General features: G+C 46.3%; 2 protein-coding genes across 11 annotated transcripts; both read right to left on the bottom strand.

Moving 5' to 3' along the window:
- Positions 1-87: 87 nt before the first annotated feature.
- Atg9 (autophagy-related protein 9) lies at positions 88-5264 on the bottom strand. 9 transcript variants are annotated; one of them, XM_011150733.3, is made up of 8 exons: positions 4857-5264; positions 3917-4025; positions 3110-3420; positions 2555-3021; positions 2282-2466; positions 1217-2179; positions 614-985; positions 88-479 (listed from the first exon to the last, which is right to left on the bottom strand). In XM_011150733.3, exons 2-8 carry the CDS (start codon positions 3968-3970, stop codon positions 327-329), a joined length of 2505 nt encoding a protein of 834 aa, XP_011149035.1. In that variant the 5' UTR covers positions 3971-4025; positions 4857-5264; the 3' UTR covers positions 88-326. The 9 variants fall into 9 exon arrangements, with proteins under 9 accessions (XP_011149035.1, XP_011149037.1, XP_011149034.1 ...); XM_011150735.3 differs by having other exon boundaries at positions 4945-5264; XM_011150732.3 differs by having other exon boundaries at positions 5070-5264.
- A 1812-nt stretch (positions 5265-7076) lies between these two features.
- On the bottom strand, positions 7077-20482 carry LOC105188973 (mucin-5AC). Of its 2 annotated transcripts, XM_011150741.3 has the most exons (10): positions 19909-20482; positions 14686-14819; positions 13980-14340; positions 13468-13666; positions 13342-13379; positions 13057-13251; positions 12655-12970; positions 11802-12397; positions 11061-11727; positions 7077-8506 (listed from the first exon to the last, which is right to left on the bottom strand). In XM_011150741.3, exons 1-10 carry the CDS (start codon positions 19944-19946, stop codon positions 8129-8131), a joined length of 2922 nt encoding a protein of 973 aa, XP_011149043.1. In that variant the 5' UTR covers positions 19947-20482; the 3' UTR covers positions 7077-8128. The 2 variants fall into 2 exon arrangements, with proteins under 2 accessions (XP_011149043.1, XP_011149042.1); XM_011150740.3 differs by having other exon boundaries at positions 13057-13379.
- Between the last annotated feature and the right edge of the window lie 4560 nt (positions 20483-25042).

Below are 25042 nucleotides of genomic sequence, written 5' to 3'. Positions count from 1 at the left end.
TAGAGATAGGCGTTATTAGATCGTTGATCACACGCAGAGAAAACGAGAGAAAAATAGAACAAAAGTTGCGTTCTCTCTGCGTGTGTGCGTGCGTGCGTGCGCGTATGTGTGTAATATTAAATATTTCGAAGACGTAATAACACATCTAGAATGCCGAGAACACTGGGACGATTTCACTCTCTCGGGCATTTGCGACTAACTTAATTATGTTATTAAAATAAGTCATGAATTCGACGTGACAAAGATGGAAATGCTTTATTCCGAAATGATAATCATTGCGCGAATCATTTGGACTCTATCTAAATGAATTTTTAGCTGTGACGACGTTAGGACTGTTGGTTTCTTCTAAGAGAAGAATCTTGGTGCGACAACAGCGGTATCCTCTCTTGTCGAACCTCGGGAAGCGTCGCTAATTCCTGTGCCGGACTGCGCGGATATATATTTCTCGTTGCCATTTCTTGGTAACCGCGTCTTCTTACCTAGAAGCCGAACGGTTCTACCTTCACATATCCGAGCATTGTTCTCGCAGCCGGTGACAATCGTTGACCGTCGTCGATCGCACGAGGATTGCGCGAGGATCGCGCGACAGTGGGCTTACTTGTCTGGTACTTACTTGTCTGTGATGAAGCTCGTGCAGGTACAATGTAGACAATGACATGTCGGCAGCAGTTAATTCCGTAGGTACAGACAGATCCGTGGACGCTTCGTGACCGGGCTCGAACACCGACGTACCCAGAGATTGATTCGAGAATACCTGTTGCAAGCTATATAGGAACCCTCTCTCGTTGAGCAACGGTCCTTCCGCCCTCCTCAAGCCATGATGAACCGCACACGACAAAGCATCGGATCTGGTACTGAGCGACTGATCAACGCCCACCGACGCTCCGGACGTGCCCGGCTGATTGGTGAAGATGTTACTTATGCTGGGCACGCTCGCTTGATTTATCGCCGTACTGCGCATGATACTCGTCACAATGTTGTTATACTGCAAGGGAAAGTCAGCGTATCAGCGAGGATTCGAATTAAACTGTCCTCGATGGAGGACATCAAGGTGAACTCGTCGATAAAACCACTACGATTCCGGGGGAAAGGATCGACCAGACGTAAACATATACGTAACAAAACTCGCATCCGGCACATGATCGCAGCCGTTCTCTTCTGGGATCTGGATTATTAATCGACTAGGCTCCGAAAAAGAAACCGAAGAAATACTTACACCAGGCCCAAGACCAGACAAGCTGTTCAAACTAGTTATCAGAGGATTGTTGTCGGGAACCGCGTTTACTTCCTTCTTGGCTCTCTCCTTCAAAGCGGTCACGAAGTTCTCTGCGTAACTCGGCGGCTTCCACTCCGGATTTGTGAGGGTGAAGTGTATAAGGGACAATTCGGTCTTGCCGTCCTCCGCTTGGGTGTAATGATTAGACATCGGTACGTGAAGCTTCTCGGGATCGACGCCGTACCGATTGTCATATCCCATGCTGTGGTCCTCTGTAGGCAGCGGAGATACCGTGGGACTGTGCGCCACGGTCTGCCACATGGGATTACCGTGTCTGCGCACGTCCATCTGAGCGAAGCTGCAGACATCACCGACCCCAGCGACTTCGATAGTGAAGTTACGGTAGAAGTCTACGATTTCCAAAGCTCGATGTCTCATATGGAAGCACAGAATATATGGCGTCAACAAAGGAGACAGCAACTCTTCTAAAAGGTGCACCGCGCGGTACTGGAACAACTGCGCCATTTGAGATCTGGTGCTCTGCGTATGAGCGTAACCCCTCCAACTGTCCGGTCTGTAATGCGTGTGCGCTAGAACAGCGGTCAGAAGGGTTTCCGGACACCAGACTAGGTTTTCGTCCGGTATAAACGTCCTTGCGCATGCCACCAATCCACCGAGTATGGTCATGACCGATATTATATGTTCCACAGTCAGAACAGCATCGTTGTATAACGTCAAAGATACCAGTACCATCAGCACGCTACCGGCGATAAACACAACATTCTTCGCGAACACCGTCATAGTCGGAGACGTGAAGCTGCTCATGTACTTAGAAGCGGGACGGTACGCGCGATTGAGACGTGCGTTCAATTCGTGGTCGAGTTCGTTGAAGTGGCGTAGATACAGACGGCCGTATAAGGACCACGTCCTAGTACCCAAAGTACCGGGTTCTCTTTTGATGAGCTGTCGAAAAATTTTCATTTCTCTTTCAGTATGTTCTATACAAAGCGTCTTATTGTCGTAAGATAAGTCGTACCTCATAAGTCGTTACTCATAAGTACTCACCTCACCATAATTAAAGAACGAATAAAGAATCTGCCAAAGGAGAATGAGGGGACACAAGAGGAAATTCGCTACACCGACCCACAGGATGTGCTTGGACAATAGTCGCGCGAGTTCTTGCCTTTTATTTAGCTTTTTATAGTCTTCTTTTAAGTGCCAATTGTTTTCGAACGGTGACCATGGTCCCCCTACGTGTGAATGATCAATGTGCATGTAGTTGATGACTGGATCAGGTTCGCTTAACATTGCTAATAAGGCAAGCACACGGATACTTACAAAATAGCAACAACTCCATATTGTACTTTAATCCTCGCGTCATGAAAATAATATCTCCTGTAATGGGGACTTTCAGCCGTACAGGCAAGATGGATTTGTTGATCATAGCTACCATATAATTCTTAAATCTTAATATCCTGTGGTATATATCTAACTCTGTAAGGTCCTTCTTGTGAATGCACATTTCTTGAACCTTTTGTACCTCTATTACTCGCTTCTGTACTTCGTGCCAAGTCAGATTGTCCAAATCTCTGTCGTCGATTTTCAGCTCTGTATTAAAAAACTGTTTCATGTCCCAAAACTGCGTCAAGTGGTACAGAAATATGAAGAAACGCAGGATCCAGAACATGGCCGCAACCAGAATACAGATCCAGGTACCTAGATGCATTGACGCTGCGCATTCGCTTGAGGACAGTATGGCGTCTGTTATCGTAGTCTTGGACGAAGTACTATTGGTAATTCTATCCCTAAAAATATACATGAAACCTATTAAACATTGTTTCCCAAATACCCTATCATGACGCAAGGTGGACGATGAGCAATAACACGACGTACTTGAATAATACAGAGTAATCTACGCAGTGAACAAGAAAAGTCGAGAATGCAACCACAAAAATGAATCGTGTTAATTCGGAAATTTCCTGGAGCATCATGCAGGCGAAGCCATGCTTCTGATGGTAGTGGTACATCCGCGTGAAGAAAGAATCCAGATCCTCGATGTGATTCCATCGTGCTTTGTTTCCCTCTACCATGTGGATTATCATGTCCTGAGGTGTTTCTTCACGTTCATCCTCATCATCCGCATCTCCTTCGTGTGTCCCATAAGGATCCATACGTTGGTAACTACAGTCCAGTACCGTCGTCATCTATGAGTATGAATTACATTGAATCCTATTTGATTCTGTGTAACTGATGAGTTAATTACAATTTGTTTACAAATTTACAATTTAAAATTTGTTTACAAAAAAGTGTTATACGCATATCAGACAATTAACAGATGCATTAAATAAAATATAAATATATATGAATAAATAAGTGCTTTAACATACGTGCTTTAATAAAAGAATTCAACATAATATATGTAAATAATTCATTATAAGTAAAATCAAGGAAAGAAGTGTATAAAATAATTAAATAAACTTTGTCCTTTTATTTATTATTTGGAATACATATAAAAGAAAATATAGTTTCCTGCATTACAATTTTTCTTACAATTGATATTTACACATTTTGAAAAGATATGTAACAAAAATGTTTATATCTTGAGATGACAGATGATATTATAATATACTGACAAAGATATACAAAAAGTTAGAAACATACATGATACCAAGCGACATGTTTTAGCAGATCAAAACTTACTGTTTGCGCTCGTCGATTTGGCTCCACACAGGTAATAACAGTATCTCGTTTCATCCTTTCATGTCATTAATTTTTTTCAGCTACCGGTTGATGGTTGCTCTGTAAGCATCTAAAATACAGTTGTTTGAATCAAAATATGTTGTAGTTTCTGACTGTATATTAAACTTCTTAATAAGTGATTATATTAAAATTTCTTATTAAAAAAAAGTCTCATATTTTCACAAAGAATCACTAATATTTTGGAACACTTTCCTAGGTAGTCCACATGGAGCAACTTCTATTGTAACACACAGATAACAGAGAACAAGGAGAAGCAGTAGTTGCTATATGAAGAATGATTCATATCTTTTGAAACAATAAGAGTTGCCACTGCCAAGATACGGTAAAATAAGAGCACACCACAATTCTTGCCATTTGTTTGAAACATATCCAGAATACACACTAATTCTTTGAAGAAATCCTTCTTTATTCCACTGAACTTTATCATAGAGCTTTTTATCATTAACTTTGCAGACTGCTCAATCGATTGCTCATTGAATTGCATATTTATCCGTGAGCTCATTTTTTCTTCAGATGCATATTAGTATGTGACGTACTTTTTTTATACCTCCTTGTATTTCTTTTTTGAAGACTCAGCAGCAAACTTGCATGCTTCTACGATTTATCAGAAATGTAAAAATTTAGAGCACTTGTGACATATAGTTTAAGCCCATGGCGTACCAAAAATTTATCAATCTTCGTACACACGAATGACACCATTGACAAACGCAAAATGCAATACGAGAGGAAAAATGCTCCTCGGGCGAGGACCACGTGTTTATTGAATTCTGAACAGAGCGCGGGAAAACCAGATGATCTACGTTAAAAGCTCGTCGAAATTGTTGGTTAGAACATAATATGGATTTTCGTTCTGCTTCTTTTTTCGAGAGGTACGACGTACCATCGGGTTCCCTGAATGAACGACAGCGTGACGCGACGCACTGTCGTAAGTCGCGACGTTCGTCGCTTTGTCCCCGTATTCAGCTGACCTTTATCTGACGAAAATAGCGTCGGCCGCTGATCGCGACAGCGCGCGGTGCAGGAAGGGTAACCCGAGTGTTTTGGAGCACAGCTGATCTCCATAAACAAAGTGCATCCCGCCTTGCTTTCTCACCTTCTCCACCACCAGATCCCTCCGTGCGATTTGTCGACGATAAATCGACGAGCGCTTATTATTTCTACTTGTCAATCAGGAGGAACAATTACCCACTAACATGTTCATCGATGTACGAGCTGTTGCTCACTGAAAATTTAGACATCGAGACATTAAAAGTACACGTCTGGCTCCCCACGTTTCGCCATCTTTGCCAACGAGTTTCTTCTGCGCGCTGCCGTAAGAGGGGAGCAGTGGAAGTTAGCGAGAGAGGGTAAGGTCCATGTCACACACAGAAAAATTATAAGCAATGAGACTTAAGCAGTAGAAGAATTCACCAATCACAGTCGAGAATACCAGCAAAGTACTAATCTTGAGTCCTCTGCAATTGTCGTTTGTGATTGGTCGATACACCAAGAATTAAATGTTTTTCTTACCCCGATTATTTGGTTGGTGGGAAGAATAAGAGCATTCAGTTTATAAGTCTGTTTGTTCAGTTGCATTTTTTGCATCTGAAAGGAATTGACGTATATTGAGTTTCGGAGAGACGGAAAAGACGACTGCAATGAACAGATGTGCTACTTCTAAGTTTTCTTCATCTGTATCGAGCTCAGCGACATCGACATCGGAATATGTAGATACGTTCAAGGTAAGAGGATTTTTATTTTTCTTATTATCAATCAATTTTAGTCATTCAATATAAATCTCTGAACATTTCGTGCATAATGAAGTATTACTTTTGCGATGTATAATTATCTTGATACTTGATACTTGATCTTGATATGATACTGACTTGTGATAAAGTACACTATATATTTGCGTAAAATTACATTTTACCTGTATTTTCACAGAGGAGAACTGGTGTCTCTCCGTATTACCGACAGTGGTTGATAATGTAGAGAGCAGCTGTTAAAAATTTATCTTTTTACAAACTTTATCTGACATTTAATACAAAAATTTATATTTCGTGAATTAAATTTGGCACAATAGATATGTTTATATTCGAATATAATGCGTTTCTTTTTTACACTAATAAGTGTCATGACATGTTTACGGTCTTTATAACAAAGATTTAAGGAGAGCGATTGGCAAACTTCAATGAGTCTACATCGCCATTTAGAAGGAATTAAAAATTAAAAATAAAAGGAATTAAAAATGTCGATACAACAATCTTATAATCTCATATTGATAAAAATTACCGATGATATATTATAATAAATCTACAAGAAGTTTATGAGCGCCCACGAAGCTCACGAGCGTTCGTGAGTGCTCATGAGAAAGTACGAGTTCATTCATTGAATTTTTTACCATTAACGTTATCATTCTTTCTTAATTATTGTTCTTTCTATCTTGAACGTATGATTTTAAAAGAAGTCAAAACGAATTAGTTGAACTTGAATGTCTATTCAAAGATTTTCCGAAGAAACGCAATGCGATTTAGTTTTACGTACGTTTAATTGCAATATTTACAGTGTATGTTGCAACATTGTAATTACAAAAGTATCCATACGCATTGCGCACGTAATAGTAGTCCTAAGAATATGGTGTCGACAGAGGAAAATACAGATAGCATTATGTATGGGAGTACATGCATATATGTGTAGATCACGTTAAAGATCATATTTCGGTATAACATCGCAAACTCGCCAATTCTTAAATAAAACTCACCAAATTAAATATATGATATAGTTACAATTGTCGCAATATATACCAAGACACCTCGACACGTGCATCTGTATTATCGAATCGTCATTGCGTTTGTCACCCTCGAAAGCGGTACATCATACGTCACGTAAGCCTTAATGTTTAGTTACTTGACTTTACTACAATTTTCAACCTTACGCATGTATGAGCACGGACGCAGTGTGTAAAATTCATTGAAAATTGTGCAAGTAATTCTAGTTGTAATGTTGAGACATTTATATGTAGCTTGGTGTTGTAACGTTGGATCGTATCGCATTGGCCGAGTTGGCGAAATAATACAATCGTGCCAACGTCGAGTATTTACGCGTAATCCACAAGTAGTTGATTCAAACTACCACTCTTCACGATTGATATTCTAATTTAAGTAAACATTAAATTCTAATTGTAATTTAGTTCTAATCTAAGTAAACGATGAAGAAAAGAAGTAAACGACCATTATTCTGTCATAGCAGAGAAAAGAATAATTGGTATCAGTACTCTTTCCAACTTTCTTTCTCGATCGACGGTTCGTTCTCGATTGACGAAGCAATTCGCCGTGTTAGGAAATAGAAATAGAATGCTTATAAATTCATATATGAATGTACGTATACGTTATACGCGTCTCTACTATACATTAACATTAGTAGTCATCAACCTTCATCTATAATTAAACCAAAGTTTATGCGTATCTCCAGTAACACGTGCAACTATGAAATTACAGGGAAATCTACTTCTTCTGGAAATTATGTGCGGAACATTGAGATATCGGAAAACCGAGTCGAATATCGTATTCATTTGTTATTTTTGTTTGTGCACAAAGCTCGATGATAATTACAAATCCAATGTCGTTGATAGCTAAATGAGATTTCGCTAATAATCTGAGAATATTTGAAGAGTATTTCGAGAATACTCCGCGACGCGAAATATCCTGCGAAATATCTTTCGAAAATATTCTTTCGTCTCAGTTTGCTATTGCCACGTAATATATCGGTGTAAATGCTGCCCCGTCGTAATGTCATCATGTCTCAATCACGCCGTTTCAAGTGCGATCAAAGTGAGTACTATTACAAACGTGATCCTTCAAAAAGAGCTACCCTTGCAAACGGCACTATGTACACCCTTTTCTTTTCGTCATAACGCATAAGATGCTGTCTGGTCGTAGAGGAAAGACACTAAAAAAGAAGAGAATACAATAAGAGAGAGAGAACGAGGAAGTGACATGTTCCTCTCTACGAATAATATTCGGCGTCTAGTAGGTCTCTAAGGAGCAACAGGACACCTAGTTTACCCTCCTCCATTCTCGTACATCTCATTGTCGCTGAAATGAATCTCCCGGATCCTCTGGACTCGTTCAAGACCCCAAACTCGTCCAGGACTCGTTATCGCGCGACGATTCTTTATTCCCGAGCGACTATTTGACCCGGACGTCGGACCGGTATCCTGCGTCGAGGAGCCAGGAGGCCGCTCAGACCTCGTGTCTCCTCGTGCTTCGTGCTGGCCGCTGTGCTAGTCTCGGCGGAGATCGCTTCGGTCGGCTCCGCCTCGCTGGAAGTGACCTCTTCTTCGGAAGCAACATCCTCTTGGCTCGACTGAGCTGCGGGCGCCTCGGTCACCTTGCGTCGCGGCAGCAACGGTGATCTTCTGATTGAAGGTGGCACCGCCGGCGCCTTCGTCGTTGCCTTTGCATGCACTTGCAGTCGGTTGCGGTTGCGAAGCTTATTTAAGGGATTCGGCGTGGTAGCTCGCGCTGGCGGCGGGCTGGTTTCCGCTGGTGCCTGTAAAATGAGACGATTGTTAGACATTGTTAGCGTTGGTAGCAAAGAACGTGTAAGATATCTAGACGGAAGTATCTATCTTCTCATGTACTCGTTTAATTAACTCTGCCACCCAATATTCTACTGTTGTAAATGAAGGAGCAGACACCCCCAGAGTAGAATCTAGCTCCGCTTTGATATCGATTGGACTGAGGCCTTTCAAATGAAAGTATTGTATCACATAACGATGACTAATGCTTTCCATGTTTACAGATTCACTGAGATCGTTCACCATCGATGGCTGCCAAACAAATACTAAACAACGTAGCGTCGTCAAACTTCAAACTTAAGCTTTATAAAGTTGGTACTTTCTACCATTGTCATTCTTTTCAAACAACAACCGCCATCTGTACGTCAGGTCGGTTACTTCTGGGACTATCCTCGTAGTTCATCCTGAAGTTCGCTTTAAGTCGCATGTCGTTGTATCTCAGATCTTGCGCGGAGAGGCAGCACGTTAGATTTTGGAAAACTGGGACTTCTAAGATGATGGAAGCGTTTAATGGGTAGGACATTTAATTCTTATTTTTAGGGTAACAATAAATTTGGATAATATTTGCTCGTTCAGAATGTTACGAAATTATCTATTGGACAAAGTATCGTTCTTTCTCTCTCTCTCTCTCTCCCTCTCTCTCTCTCTCTCTCTCTCTCTCTCTCTCTCTCTCTCTCTCTCTCTGTTCCTCCTTCTTTTTGTGTTATCTCGCTCTTTCGCGTTCAGCAGCCGTAACTCACGACGACCGGCAGGTCATAAAGTCGAAAGATGAAAAGCGGTCGCGCACCGTCTCTCGCCGGCTCATCGATGACATTTTGAAAGGCCATCCAGTGAAAGTAAACCCCGGGAGAGAAGTTCGTCGAGTGACATCACTGCGTCCTCGTACCTAATCTCGCGAAGTCTACAGCCGAAGATACGTGCGCGCACACGTATTCGAAGTTCAGGATCGGTCACATGAAATAGACGTGCGATTTCGCAGGATTTGTCTCAATGAAAGGTACATTCGGCGGGAATGATGATCTTTAATACGAATACGGAACAAGTGAAGAGAACGAAGAAAAAAATGCAGAAGACAAAGAAGACCGTCACTGATCACGCTGAAACACGCGCTTTTACCATGTCGTTGTTAAACTTCTCGAAAAGCGGCTCGGCCGGAATGCACACACGCGACGAATGATAATAACCGATTCAACCTGGAACAATTGAATTCCGCGGCGCGCCATTTGCAGGGGAAAGTTAAAATTGTTCGGCGGTCGGCCGAATTGGATCGCCGGCATTTTCAATGTTCGTGGCGTTAGCATAATAGAAAGTTCTATTATGTTCCGGGGGGATAAATATCGTGTAGGGTAACGTGTTACGATGTGCATCGGTTATCTCCCGGCGAGAAGCATTGCGATACAATCGATAGACATCTCTATATTTATATAATAATAGAATAGCTACGACAATAATTAACGTCACAGTCCGCATTACAATTCAATTATACACATTGCTTCGCTCACACTCCGAGAAATTTACAAACCATTGAAAGATGTCCCTTCGCAACCCCACCTTCGAAAGAAGACGAAGACTGAGAAATGAGGAACAGTCCTGTTCGACAAGAAAGTGTGAGTGATATTTTTGTGGAAAATCATAGTAGCACCTTATCTACCTTATACCGTTTGAATCTTGAAACTAACTTCTTTTGCGCAGTGTACATCAGAAAGTTGCGTTGAGTAGTCGTTAAAAGTAAACATTGTTTTTAAAAATGAGTGTAAAATATTTGAAGCGCTAGGAGGCGGTGTTTCTTATTAACCATTCCAAAGGATCAAAATTAACAATCGCAGCAACTGCTGGAGCAATTAAAAAGTCAGAGGCTTTCGTAAGAAAGTGAGTAGATTTAAAACCGCTGGAAATGTTGACGATCTGCCAGAAAGAGGGCTGTCTCATGCAACGACTCCGAAGCAGGACAAAGCGATCTTGTGTCTCTTTCAGACGAATCCCGGTCTTACCCTGCGTTAGGCCCGAGTAAAACTTCCGCCGAAAAGGTCAACATATCTCGCTTAATATCATCAAAAGCCGCCTGCATGAAAATAACGTGGTATCACCACGTTTCGATTCACCGTGACAAAACCGCCGCTGTCAGAAAAGCTCGAAAATGGCATAACTATGATGGATTGGCCGGCATTCTCTCCAGACGCAAATCCCGATCGAAAATATGTGGTCATACCTTAAGATGAAACTTAAAGGAAAGCGTGCCTTTACATTTCAGCAATTGTGCATAAAAATAAAAGCAATATGGCGTTCTTTACCAGAATACGCGGAAAATCTGGTCGCAAATATGCGAAAATGGTGCCAAGCAATAATTGATAATAGAAGCAACTGGATCAAATATTAGATAATTGCGCGTTACGAAAAATCTTCTATTTTCCTTTGAAGAAAACAACTTGACTTTATCTTTTATTCTTTTCAGATTATCACCAACACTTTCTTGTTGAACAAACTGTGATGAAACTCAACACGGTCAAGCGAGCGCTTCGCACGAACCTCGTGAGTCTCCTCCTCGGTTCCCTCTCCGGCCGGCTCCTCGACGGATGCGTCGGCAGCTTCCGGCGCGAGCGTCGTCGTGGTCGTGGTCTGTCCCGGTTTCTGCCTCAGGTTCACCCTGCCGCCCGGTCTGATCGCGGGTCTGATGGCAGGACCGGCGCCGGGAAGTCTCGCCCGTACGGCGGTCTTTGGAGCGGAAGTGGTGGCGGTTTCCGGCGCGACCTGGGCGACAGTCTGGCCGCTTTCGGAGTGTGTAGCTTCCTGGGTCTCTTCGCCCGCCGGCGCGGCTGTGGTGGGTCGTCCGCGTCTGCGGTTGATGTTCAGCTTGTTGAAGGTCGGTCGGGCCGCTCCACCGGCGCCGTTCGACGTCGCCGAAGCGCCGCTCGGCGGCGACGGCGGCGACGCCGTGCTGGAAGCGGCGCTTCGGCCTCCAGCGGGTGCGCGGAATCTGTTGCGAACGGCGGACGGCTTCTCCGCGTTCGCTGTGTTGGACGTCTCCTTCTGCACGGTATCCTCCTCAACGGGCTTGTGGTTGCCGGCTGGTCGAGGTCGCTTGAAGCCACCGCCGCCGTTCGAACCGTTACCAGGGAAACGCGTTCGACTTCTCTGAGTTGGTTCCGAAGCAGGCGCCTCGGTGCTAGTCGTGCTGGCACCGTTGGACTTGAAGCTAAGAGCAAGAAAGCGACGATTCTTCTTAGCTGCCGTCCGGTTATACGGAAGATTAGGTTCAGCGGAACTTACCGATTCCTCGAGACAGCCGGGCCGCCTATGCCGGGTCGTCGGAATTTCCCTCTTCCGGCGGGAGCTTGAGTCGTGGTGGTCGGTGCTTCCGTGGTCGTGGTAGTTGTGGTTGTCGGCTCAGTCGTGGTGGTAGTGGTGGTGGTCGTGGTGGTCGTGGTGCTCGCGGATTCTGTAGCGATCGTAGTCGCGGCGAAATCCGTCGTCGTCGTCGTCGTCGTCGTCGCGGCGTCGTCGGTCGTAAGCTCGTCGTCGAGAAGCGTCGTGCTGTCTCCTGTCTCTCCTGCTTCGCTGCTGGCCGCGTCTATCAGGTTGCTCTGTCCCTGCTGCAGGAAAGCGTACAGGTCTAGGGCGACCTTGTCCATGGCCGACGGATATTCCGTCGTCGGATTGTCCGTGGTGTCGACGGCGGTGCTGGAGGAGATTGGCGTGGCCTCAGTCTCGCCGGAATCCTGCGTCTTGTCTTCGAAGGACACGCGCTTCACGCCGGGCTTCTCCGGCGCGGCGATCTCCTTCTCTTCGTCTTCCTCCATTTCTTCTTCCTCTTGCTCTTCTTCGTTGGAGCGAACCGGCTGACCTCTGCTCAGCTCTACTCCAGCCTGAATATTCGTTTTCACGCATTTTATATACAACGTACGATTTTTCTAGGTCGTTTAGGGTCGTCGTAATTGGTCGTAAAAGGAAACGCAAAATTAATTGAATATCAACAGAAAGATACCTTTTAACCGAATTAACATTTTCGTTATGTATGTATGTCGAGTTACAGACATATCTTGAACGTTAATGACCCCCCCCCCCCACGGTTTACGACTACTCCCTCCTTCAGTGCAGTTTGTTCTTTAACGAGCAGGGTTACCTCGGGCGCTGCGGTGGAGGTCGGACGTCTTCTATTAGCAGGCGCCGGTGTGTCGTCCAGCGCTTCCTCGACGGGTGCCGGCTCTTGAACCCGCTGCGGTCTACCACGGCTTCTGATCAGCGGTTTCTCCTCGTTATCCTCGTTAGGGGTAACACCGAGAAATCTGACCGGGCCTTTCGGCAAGGTTGGCGGGAACTCGGGACCTTCCTGATGAGTTCGGAAGCTGCTGGAGTCGACCAGGTCCAGGCTCGGCCGTGGCCGATTGCCTCGCGCTCGCGAGGGTTCCGTGGTGCCTGTGTTGTGATTCGACCGCGATCTGTTCAGAGGATAGCCGCATTGTTAAGTGAATCTCTCGCGTAGAGCGGATACATCGTACGGCTTCACGCTACGATCAAGATTTACCTCGGTGGGAAGCGAGTGTTCGCTGGCAGTCTCTCCTCGGAGACATCCTCGGTCTCGGCGAGTTGCCTACCTCTGTTACCGTTTCGGTTCGGTATGACCTCGTTGTTGCTGGGCTCCACGGTGCTCGACCTCTCCACGCTGTTGTACTTGCTTCTGTTGCCGGCGGTGCCGCCTCGCCTGGGCGCGGAGGTCGTTCTGGAAGGAATGTCGTAAGAATTCGTCACAGCCGAGCCCGCTGTACCCGCTTTACTCTCATCCTCCTCGTCGTAGTAATAATAAACATACTCGTATTCGTAGTCCTTGCCGTTCGGCCCCTTCTTCACCTGTCGGGCATGAGGATTAAGAGCGATATATTAGATAGCTCTGGACTTTTGAATGCGCAACGATAGTTATTCGCGACGTTCAACCTACCTGAATACGAGAATTTGTACCGGCCGGCACCAAGCTCACATCGCTCAAGTCGCCGAAATTCGCGTCGGAGAAACGCGCGAAGGCATCCTTGTTATCTTCGCGAATGATGTTCACGGGAACGAAATCGTAAGAGCTGTCCTTGCCGCGTGCTTCGCGCGGAGTAGTCAGGATCGGTAGCATCGTTGTTGGATATTCAGCGCTGCAGACACGCAAACGTCACAGATATTGTTATCCGAGTGAAGAACTTGTACAACTTTTTTGTATTAATTGTACAATTATATTCGCGCGTGTGTGTCTTGTGGAAAAAATAGCTTTATTTCCTTTGTTAAGATTCAACCGATTGAGAACGTTTGTATAAACTGCATCCTCGAAGAAGTGGCGGGAATAAAGATACAAGTCAAGCGTTGCGTCAGCTAATCGTTCGTCGATGAATCGTCTGGAAATGTCTCAACTTGTACGCTTTCTATTTACGAATTTTCCTGCGAACGATCCTGTCTCGACGAGTGTTTTACCTGACGTAGACTCCCGGAATAACCTCGTCCTGTTCAGTCGGACGCGGTCTCCTAGAGTCGACTCTTCTTGTCCTTTCCTCTTGCAAGACCTTTCCAGTGTCGCTAAAATTCTCGAGCTCTACTCGCGCTTGTCTTTTAGCGGTGAGACTCTCCACGTCGTCCTCCTCTGAGGCTGAGTCTAAACGCCTGACAGGCTCGAGGACAGCCAGCTTCTTGTCGACGTTCTCGAACTTTGGGATGACTTTTTTGGAGTGCTTGTTGTCCTTAAGCGCGACTTTCTTCTCTTCGATGTAGTCATCGTAATCATCGTCCTCCGATGGTCTCGCCACGTTTTCCGGCAGTTTGTGCGACGTGACGAATTCTAGAAATTCATCAAGATTCACGGCTCCTCCTCTCTCCTCGCTCGAGCTTGGCCAAAATTTTGTAAACCTCTTAAAATGCAAGGTCTCTCGTTTTATTGTCGCGGATTCCAAAAGTTTACTGAAACTCATAGCTCCACCTTCGACTGAAGGTCGAAGAACTTTGAAAACTCGTCAAAATTCAAGGACTCTCAGTTGATTGTCACAGATTCTTGAAATTTATAAAAATTCATGAGCTCCTGCGCGAGTTCTTGAACGTTAAATTAATTCACTTCACGCTTGACCGAAGTTGTCGATTAATTTACTAATTTATATTTTTGTTTAGATTAATATGCGAACGAATATACCTTCGATCGGGATGGCTCGAGGTGGTTGGTACGTCGTGACTGCTACATTTTTCGCTCGAGCCAATTTGTCGCCGGATATCTGCGCGATATCCGACGAGCTGTCAGCCAACGCGCATGCAATGACACCACATATTCTGTAAAATATAACGCAACAATACCTGTTACCTGCCGAAACATCGCGTAATACTCTCTACGACTAACGTCGTAAAAAGGAAGAGCTTTGCACGAGGTGGCAATTCTTTTTTTCTTCCTAGAAAAGTAATTCTGATCTATTACTATGTCGCGTAAATTGAAACTCATCCGCGAAACCGAATGTAATCGCGAAATTTCACTAAAGATGAACTAGTAACTGTTTAATTATCATTGAAACTCCAGGCGCATTTTTTTTTAGAATAATTAAGGGCTTGCACTTTCATGTTGCCCGAGTATGTATAAACGGCTGACGCACGTATTGTGCAAACACACGCGGCCAGGAAAGGGTGATAGAGAGAAAAAAAAAGAGAGAAAAAGAGAGCGAAAGAATTATCGAGTCATCGCGCGACATAACGGCGCATCAGCGAAAGTGATAAAGGCGCCTGCGAGATGCAAGGAGGCGAGGTGTAAACGACGGCAGAACGCGTGTACAGCTAATGCAAGTCCTGACGTGGTGAAAGTTCACATCTGGTCGTCGAGTCCGGGCAGGCTGCATCCGACTCGCCCGGTTCTCCGGACTGGACCGCACTCGATTCTTCACACCCATCGTGCGAAAATTGAAGTTCGCCCGCAACGACGTGAAATTCACGTGTCAACCATCACCGCAAGAGGTTGCGGGAATGCGTGAATTCGAGAAATTTTTCATTTTACTCGGTAGTGTGGAATGGCTTGCAATTAATTATCTGCAACCACTTTCCACTTTGCAGACGGGAAGCAAACGATTCGAAAGAGTGAAACTTATCTATTCAGGAACGAGAACGTGGCTGGAAGGGACTATAATTGCCTGAAATGTCGAGATAAGGATACCGAAAATAGTTCAATAGGGATTAGTGTTGCTCTTCACGATCCGTGAGATGTGACCATCTTGTCAGTAGACGAAGTTTAATTTTCATTCTACTCCCTTGCGGACGAAACGAAGGATAATTCAATGCGTAATAATTTACAAGAGTGGATAGAAGTGGTTATATATATATATATATATTTGGCACTAGAAATTAATTTATCAATGTAATTAAATTTGGAAAAAAATGCCAAGGCCGTCCATCAACGCATACCAGCGCGCGACCTCGTTCCCCTTTTTCTCAAGGTTGTCGGGAATTGGTAACTTTTGCGAAGAGACTCGTACCTTCCAAGTTGATGACGCTTTAATGCGTTAATATTCCGCCTTCGGTTATCGCGACACGTAATACTGATAACGCTCCTGTGACGCATCTGTTGTTTAATATAAAAGTATTTCAACCAGTTTCGAAGAAAGAGTCGCTCGGAGACAACGACGAGTGCTCGAGTGCGTGGCGTTGCGTCCGCAAGGACGATCGGTTACGACCAATTTCCCCGGTGGACGAAGGAGAGCCGCTTCTGAAATGGATACGAACGCGGATCCAGGGCTTCTTTTTTTCTCGCCGAGATGCAACCGGCAAGGGCATTGCGTGATCGCGGGACTGACATTTCGGAAAGCGATCGCTCTCGGAGACGAAATGCCAAATGTATATTTTCGACGCGTCACTGTTAGAATATTCGTTTCGCCGATCCTATTTTTAGCGCGACTTTTACGTCATCGATCTTGCGTAACTCGCTTCGTTACGTTATCATCATCGTTGTTTTTCGCCTGTTGGAAAAACGCCCGCTCGGTTCTCGAGAGCTGGTTCTTTCGAAAATCGCATGAAAGTTTGCGCACCGATCGACGATATCGCGTCTTTTTCATCGTGCGTGACTGCCGGCTTTTTCCTTCTCACCGTAATCGGTCTCTTTATCCCTCGATCGTGGAAGACGCCTCGACTACGCCGGACGAATTCGATATTCCGATATTAATTCGCCACAACGATGAAAGGGGAACGGGTCCGCCGCGCCGCGCCGCGCGACATTTGCGGGAAACCGCCGAGGAACGCGCACCGACAGACCGTTCCGTTCGAGCGGTCTTCCGGTGCAGGAATAACTTACTATAACCGGAATACATTTGCAAATAAAGTAGAACGAATCATAAGACACGTTCTTTCCTTCCCTCGTGCGCAGCGCTCGCGACCGAGTCAAATATAGGAATAGTGAATGTCTGTACTCGACTGGTGTTTAAGCTCGTTTACGGCACTTTTCACCGCTCGCGATGTTCGTTGCTGTTAGCTCGCTGAAAAACTCCTCACACCACGACTATCTGAAAATCTCAGCTCTTCCTCCGTGAGATCGCGAGAGAAACGCAAATTGAGAAACGTACTTATTGATACATGCGGACCTTTCACCCGTGGATTCCTTTTGAGCGGCGCGAAATCGACTTTTTTTTCCCAACGAGAATGTCGAGGAGCATACGTAACTTAAGGACACGTTTACCTTTTCCTTCTTTTCTTTTTTATATTATAATTTTGCACATCCTCGTCTCACACTTAATTTTCTCTCGAGCAGCTTGACTGCGGAGACAGCGGAAAGAGAGAAGCAGTGGTCATCGTGTTCGCGAGTTGTGTCAAATCTTGCCGAATTTTCAAGTCACCGGACTTTCCGTTGCGAGACGCAACACCGGCGGAGAATTTCACGAGTGCCGGCCGGAGGAAGGTGCGAAGAGCGGTCGTTAAATTTCGAGAGCGCGGCGTAACGGCGCATCCCGTAACTCAATCTTAGACGGCAAACGTACGCTTAATGCTGGAATTTATCGTGAAACCATATGGAGAAAGCGGTCTCGCTTACAGGCGTATCTGCATAAGCGTACCGCGTACGTAGGTATCTCCAGTGGCACGAGACACTGGCATTACGTAAGTCACAACACATCGCCGCAAAAGCCTATTACCGGGCCGTAAATATTTTTTCACGCCGCCTCACGAAAGAGGCGGGGGCTTCAGTCTGCGGGAAGCTCGCCGAGGAGGAGCGAGCAGCTCGTCAGCAGTTCGGCAAGCTCGAGATATCTTATCACCGGTCGAGCCCGCTCTTATCCGCTCGCTCGATCGAAGTTTGTTGCATTTGCAATTGTATAAGAATGCGAGCGGTATACCTTTTTGTTACTCAGCGACCCGACGCTTTCCCCGCGCCTCAGGTTTTCCTGAAGCCGAGTGTGACGTCCGCGTTATCGCGATTTTATGATGTTGCAAGATTTCGAAGCGCGAACAACGAAGGGAGACTCGATAGCCGACTACCGATTGAACTTTCTACCGCGTCTGGTCGTCTCGCTTGATAATTTGTACGGCCCGTAATAAGATATTCATTATGTAAAAGCATGAGATATTTTAGTCGTTCGAGAAGCGCGTAATTGTGTGCAGCGAAATGCATGTCGTCTTCGGAGTACGTCTTCGTTACCGTGCATTTGACGTAAATACGTGGCTTTCTTCGTGGGATTATTGCAGACGCTGCCGCGAAATCGAGGTGCATCTAATGATGTGTTTAACCGAGAGAAGCGCTGCAAATTCGTATATTTGCGACGCTCTCGCCGAACTTGAAAGTAACGAGCACATCCGGAGAGCACGTTGTTAGCGCTCCGTTTGTCAAGCGCTTGTATTTCACCTAGCGATATCCTCGTTTCAGCGGCTCGAAATAACGGTCTCGAAGATTTCGTAGATATTTCTATCTCAATTGTTATCTCACATTTTTTACGCAATATTTTGTTGTATACATTTACCGGAGATATTCACTCGTTATGCATTTCATGCATCTTAAGCATCGGATTGTCCCGAGTTGGGAGCCAGTTGCACCGACTTCTAGTTTCGATCTCGACATCTTTCAATCGAGGACAATGTCTACGCAAGTTTCTCTCAAATAAACGTCGTAAACGTAGATCTTCCTCAACGAAACCGCGCATCTAAGAATGCGAATGAGTATAGCAGATTGCGCGCGCCGTTCGCTACGTGTTTCAGGAGCGCGCGAAGTCTCTTGAGAAAATGAGACAGATGCTTTCTTTCTCATCGACAGTCATTTATAATCTTTTACGGTGATCCCGTACGAGAGGTGGAGGGGGGAGGGGGGGCATCGTTTTCACTGTTCGCGCGAGAATCGCGCGGCAGTGCCGGCATAAATTAACTGCAATTATAAAAGTATCGAGGCCACTCTTCTCTCGATATATCATAATCCCGCGCGGCGATTATCGTGCTTTCGAAAGATCGTCAAGGTAAAAGATGGAAGCCGAGAGGATGACCGGAATTGCACGACGCATCAATTTTACTTCATTGTCATCGCTTCTCGCGAGGCGGAACTAGTCGTAAAGTGCGTTCTGCTTGCGTATACCGTAAAAAAGCATGTTGTGACGACCTACTTTGTTACGATCTCGATAGCAATCGAAGGTGTTACATGAACATGTGCGTCTGGCGATTACTTAAAACGGGAAGAAACTTCAGACGTCGCACTCGCCTGTTAGACACGACTGTGTATCGATCCTCGTAGTTCGGGTGTAGAGTAGCAAAGCAGATTAAAAACCGAACGGACGACGAGAAATGGAAAGTTAAGAAAAAATATAACAGAGTCGAAGATAAAACGACTCCGTGCTCGTCGACAGGAACATCCGGAGGCCCGAAGGAGTGAGCGAACTTACTCTCACGTCGTAGAAGAATATCATAATGAAATTATAACGCAGAGTAGAATCAGCGCGCGACAAAGAGAGCGAATGCAGAATTAAACGTTAAGCAGTATCTATATAGGAAGTATGTAAACAGGAACTGTGTGTGTGTTGCGGAGGAGCGCGATGCGTAGCGCGTAGATCGCAGCTAAGATACGCGCAAGAGCTATTGACTAACTCGATTACCATTTCTGGCGAATGTAGAAAGGAGCTTCGATGCGAATCACGGCTCGAACGAGCGAACAAGCCGTGTCAGATCCGAGCGTCTAATCATTCGTCAATCAGCGATCCTCGACAATTAAGTTCTTCCAACTTCCTCCCCCCTCTCTCTCTCTCTCTCTCTCTCTATCTATCTTCCTGAATTCTCAGAAATAATCTCGTGGGGAAGTGCTAATTGATATTTACTACTACATTAACGAGATTTCTCATTTCACGGGCATTTAATTCCCACACGCGCCCATCACTGAGATTTCTCTCTCATCAGCGGAGGAGGAGTCGATTGTACTCACAGTAGCACGCTTTTCAGCCACATGTCTGCACTGCACATAGTCCTTTCCGTCGTCCTGTTCGCCTCTCCTCGTGCTGCTTCCGCCGTGGAACGCGAACAGCTGGCTGCTCCGGACGAACGAAATTCTCCCCGGCACTCTCGACAATGTCGACTCTCTGCGCGCGAATGTACTACCGACGTTTGCTATTATATGTATATATATAGAGATACGTATCGTCACCGGACACTCGCGACCATCTCTGCTCTCTTCTCTCGCGATCGCGACCGACACTCGTCCTCCGGCTGCGCGCAGAGGTGTCTAGCCGTGGAGCGTTCACCAGGTAGGGTCGAGTCTCCGCTGTACGTGGCGTGTACGTGCGACCTGGTCGACGTGACCTCTGGTCAGCGGCCACTTTCGTGACGCGACTTCGCCGATGAGGTGCAAAACCAACGATGAGACGAACGAACGAGCGAGCGGCCGAGCGGACGGCGAGGCGAACGAACGCGCCGGGGCGGCCGGAGAGAAAGACAGATCCAGTGAGAGTGTGACTGCACGACAGAGAAACGGAAAGAGAGAGAGAGAGAGAGAGAGAGAGAGAGAGAGGAGAGAGAGAGAGAGAGAGAGAGAGAGAGGAGAGAGAGAGAGAGAGAGAGAGAGAGAGAGAGAGAAAAAAAGTGGAAAAAGGGGCACTGAGTAAAAGTAAGAGGTAGCCGAAGGACGTGGTGAGGGTATGAGAACGGTGGCGAATGCAGGCCTCTACTTATACCGCCACCCACCACGGCCACCTGGAGAGCACCCCACCAGCCTATGAAAACTGGACACCATGTAGTCGAACTCGACTCGACTCGGCTCGGTACACTCGATCTGCACACCGGGGACCAACGGGGACCCGAGAGATCCTGGCTGGCTGGCTGGCTGGCTGAACGCTTCGCCCGGCTCGACTCAGCTCGTGCGAGTGTCTAACTTCCTTCGATGTTTGACCCAACCTTGCGAAGCATCGTTTCTGCGAAGTGTAGCAAGTAGCGCGAACTCTCTCCTTCTCGCGTGGGCCTGGACTGCGGGTCGAGTCTAATCTAGATCAACTTACGCGCACGGCACAAAGGACTCTGTTCGATTGTTCGCGACGACTGGAAATTTGCCCGTGTCAACGATACCGCGGAATTATACCGGATTTCAAAGCCGTCCTATACTTGTTACGTCGAATGTGGAGTCGCGTTACGTCATTACGGTCCAACTAATCTAACGAGTATTCAAAGTTGTTGCATATTGGGACCGTCAAAATGTCCGGTTCGGTAGAATAAATTATTCCTCCTCGCAGTTTCAGGCACACAATCAGCGTCGTTCTCCGTGATCTTTGGTCAAGTTGCACCTAAATATATTTTATTTAACAAAATAACTAATGGGTGCCATTGAGAGATACCGATTGCTGTTCTTCAGGGTCAACTACTGCACGACCTGAAACCTCTCCTCACCGCAACGAAAGCAGTTTTACCCCAATGACACAACAATCTCACCCGCGACCTTCCTCCCTCCCCTCCTCTTACAATTTCTTCTCCGACTTTTCAAGGACCAACTTACGCGTGGAAGGATTTCACGAAGATTTCGAAGTGCGTCCCGATCAGCGCGGGTGCTTTCACAATATGCAGTTTCGTCTGAATCACGCAAAGTACACCAAAAAGGCGGTCCCAACATTTGGAATGCAGAGTCGGTCGCGTCGGAGCGATACCTCGTGGAACGGTGACGAGATGAGGAAGGGAGCACGGGAGCGTAAAACGTGGAATCGCTCTTCGATAAGTTTTTCCTCGCGGCGATAACTAGCGAAGCGCGATTCCGCCATGGGCACCGAGCGCGAGACGTGCCTGAAAGGATCGATAATCTTTATTGGGGGCATTGCATAAGGCCTGCAGCATCTTCACTTCCTCCTACACTCAGCGAGGAGATATCTCTTCGGGTTTCTATTTTCGCCGAGCAGTAAAACCTCGCGATCATTCACGTAAAAATCTGCGAATTTTTTATCAGCGCCAACGAGAGTGGAGAGAAGAGAGATCGTGACTATTATTTAATATAAAATATTCCCTCTTTATCTCTCTTCCACTCCCCCCCCCCCCTCTCTCTCTCTCTCTCTCTCTCTCTCCCTCGAGAGTGCACAATACTTCTCTATTCCGTTGCATCGTTATACGCACAATCACGAAGCAGAATTACGTCAGATAACGCTTCGTCGTCGCATCCTGGAATAATTCCCATTCAAATACATCTTCGTTCTGGTTGACATCGGAATGTCAAACCAGGTGCCGTGCCGTCCGAAGGACGGGCAGTGGGCGAAAATGTCACGATGCAATCAACGTTATTGAAAACTACACACGAACACGGTTCATGTTTGAGTCAGAGTTGAGGGGAAGAAGCCGACGAAGATGGCGCACGTCGAGATCGTCGCCGTAGGTGTCAAGGCCCGGAGAAACCGACAGCCGTATAAACTATCCAGCCCGGAGCGTCTCGTCGAGAAGCAGAAGGCAGCTGCGGCGTTAAAGGTCTTTGCGTCTCTCGTTGCGCAAGAAGAATGTCGATCCATTAGGACCAGGCCAGGCCACGATAATCTGCGAGCGCTGCGAGTGCTGGGAGTATCGAACGAACGACCGCACGCCGCAACACGGTTCGTCTTCTTTCTAGCCGGGCTAGAAATCGTAGGACGACGGGACCGGGGACACGCTCGAAGGGAGCCGCGGCCGTCGCGAGGAGCGAAGAATAAAAATGGCGCATTTATTGGCGGATATATACCGCGATACGAAGCGTGACTTTAGACACGCGCGGAGAATCCCGAATTCTCCAGTTTTCCGGCCCGGCCTTCGCGAGTCGGTTTCTCCGCGGCGCTTGCCGCGCAATTACGCCCGACTCGTTAGCCCAATTGACAATCCTAATGGCGAAAGGATAATGTCGTCGCAAGGATAACGGCGAGACGTGAAAGCGAGCGGGCAGGCAATGTCAGGCAGAGTGGACGCGCGGCCAGCTCTCGCAGGCGCAACCTTATCCGTGACAATTTGAACTTTGGATCAAGGCTGGAGCAAACGGCAGCGTTCACTTTGTCGAGCGCGCTCGCGGAGCGCGTCGATGTCGCGGTCTGACTTCAGGATCCTTGCGCATGCAGTTCCGTCGTCGCCGTCGCGAATCTCGTCGCACAGACGCGACTCGGTCTGTTTCGTTAGCTGCTGAAGCGACGATCGTATCGCCGCGTACGGCGGACGGCGGAGAGCGGAAGGAGAGAGGAGGTCCGCGAAGTCCATCGGTTTTCGCGACACGAGGAGAGACGAAGCTCGCGCGCTGATTTTCTGTAGGTGTGCTGTGTACACTTGTAACGACCGCCGCGGCTGTGTGTACGTGCGCGTTCGTATACGAATCTACGAGACTTTCTCTGCCGCAAGGAGAGCACCCGTGCTCGCGCCCCTCGGGTAGACAAGCGCGCGAAACGCCGGAGAACAATGTCTTTTTTGCCGGGCTGTTACACCGCGAATGGGGTGACATAACGCGAGAGGTTCGGTGCAGTTGCAACAAGCTCGTCGTCGCCGCGTAGGCGAACGTAACGTTCGAATATCCCGCTGCGCATCCAGCGGAACGCCGCTGAAAGTCCATGATATAATATTCGTAGAGGAACGCGCAACGAACGCGCCGAGTTATCTGACGAAAGCTGCGAAACGGTGAATATTAGCTGGCCAAGAAGGTCCATGCCGTTTTCTAAGTGAAAAATTACGGAAGAATTACATCAAATGCAATCTTGCTAACGTCAAATGCGGCAGCAAGTTCGCAGCAGCAGGTCGATTTCGAACTCGTCTCGATTGACGTTGTGGTAACTATAGTTACCAGAAACGCATCTAATAACTTGGTCAGAAAAGGAGATATTTTCGTTTCCTTTGCACTGTTGTAAAGGTGAATTCTTCTTCGAAAAAATGGTATATAGGTTGTATGTAGATTCGGTTTAGTCTGTTTTTAGCTCAGTTTTAATGGTAACGTGGGGCGGCAAGTTCACTTTGACAACAAGAAACTGAAGATGACCGAAGACATCAGGAAGTGTTACAGCAAGCACATGCCTGTTAAGGAAAACAGTAAAGAACGTTGTCAAGTGCAGCTCAAAAGGGAAGCAAAGCAGGACAAAAATAATCTGCAAAACCTGTAAAATTCCCCTCTGTATCTCTCGATGCTTTATGCAATTCCATTCCGGGTAAATAAAGATCAAGTTCTGAATGTGAGTTTTATGTTTCGAGGAATTTCTCCAACCAGGTATGATATAAAATTATTGAAACTAAAAAAAAAGAATTTAACCGATCAGGCGTATTTTTCGCTTCTGGGAGTAGTTTCCGCTTGGAAAGGTAGTTTTTCGTAAATATAAAATTCTGATATCTTTTTGGTTATCACTACTTATATAGTCTCAGTTCAAAAAGACTCAAATTTTATTCTTAAAACACTTATAAAAAAGTCGGGCGTTAAAGGGTTAAAGAAAGTGCTCTTCCAGAACGGGGTACATCCTCGGGGCTCTCATGACCTGAAGCAAACTTTTGAAACCAGTAAAAAAATAAAAAAGGACAGTCGAATGGCTCAAGAGATGTATTTTATGGTTCGAGTTATATATTGTATACACACACACACACACATTAGTTGTCAATCATAGAAATTCCTAAAATTGTGACCAACAAGAATCGGTAAGAAGTTTTCTGAGGACCTGAGTCCGGAATTCCTCCGTCCAGAGCCCAGTCGAAGACGCTTCGCGATTCTGGAGTCAAGACTAAAGTTGGTGCATCCGACAGGACGCGACAGGACTCGTCAAGCTGTGCAACGTTGTCTACGATCATTCATTCTGCTCGCCGTCGAGGAAGGCGGCTGAACTTTCCGGCCGACTCGCGATGTTTCCCCTTTCTATCTTTCTTTCATTCGTCTAGCTCGTCCGTCTACTTCGCTGCCAGCGAGCGCTTTTGATTTATGAACAGCCAGATGCGCAAGGCGCTCCTCGGGGAAGACGCGCTCCACGCGGTTCGCTAACGGGAACGTATCGATGACGCTTAACGCATCACGCTTTGTATATACGGAATGTTTCAACTCTCAGAGTCGATTGCCATTCAACACGTCGCGTACTACATCCGCTGCAACGGCGCTGAACGGCTGTGTACGA

The sequence above is a fragment of the Harpegnathos saltator genome, unplaced genomic scaffold, assembly GCF_003227715.2.
Source record: "Harpegnathos saltator strain DR-91 unplaced genomic scaffold, Hsal_v8.6 scaffold224, whole genome shotgun sequence".
Classification (NCBI taxonomy): domain Eukaryota; kingdom Metazoa; phylum Arthropoda; class Insecta; order Hymenoptera; family Formicidae; genus Harpegnathos; species Harpegnathos saltator.
The sequence above is the reverse complement of the archived record's forward strand: the minus strand, read 5'-3'. Positions and strand labels throughout refer to the sequence as shown.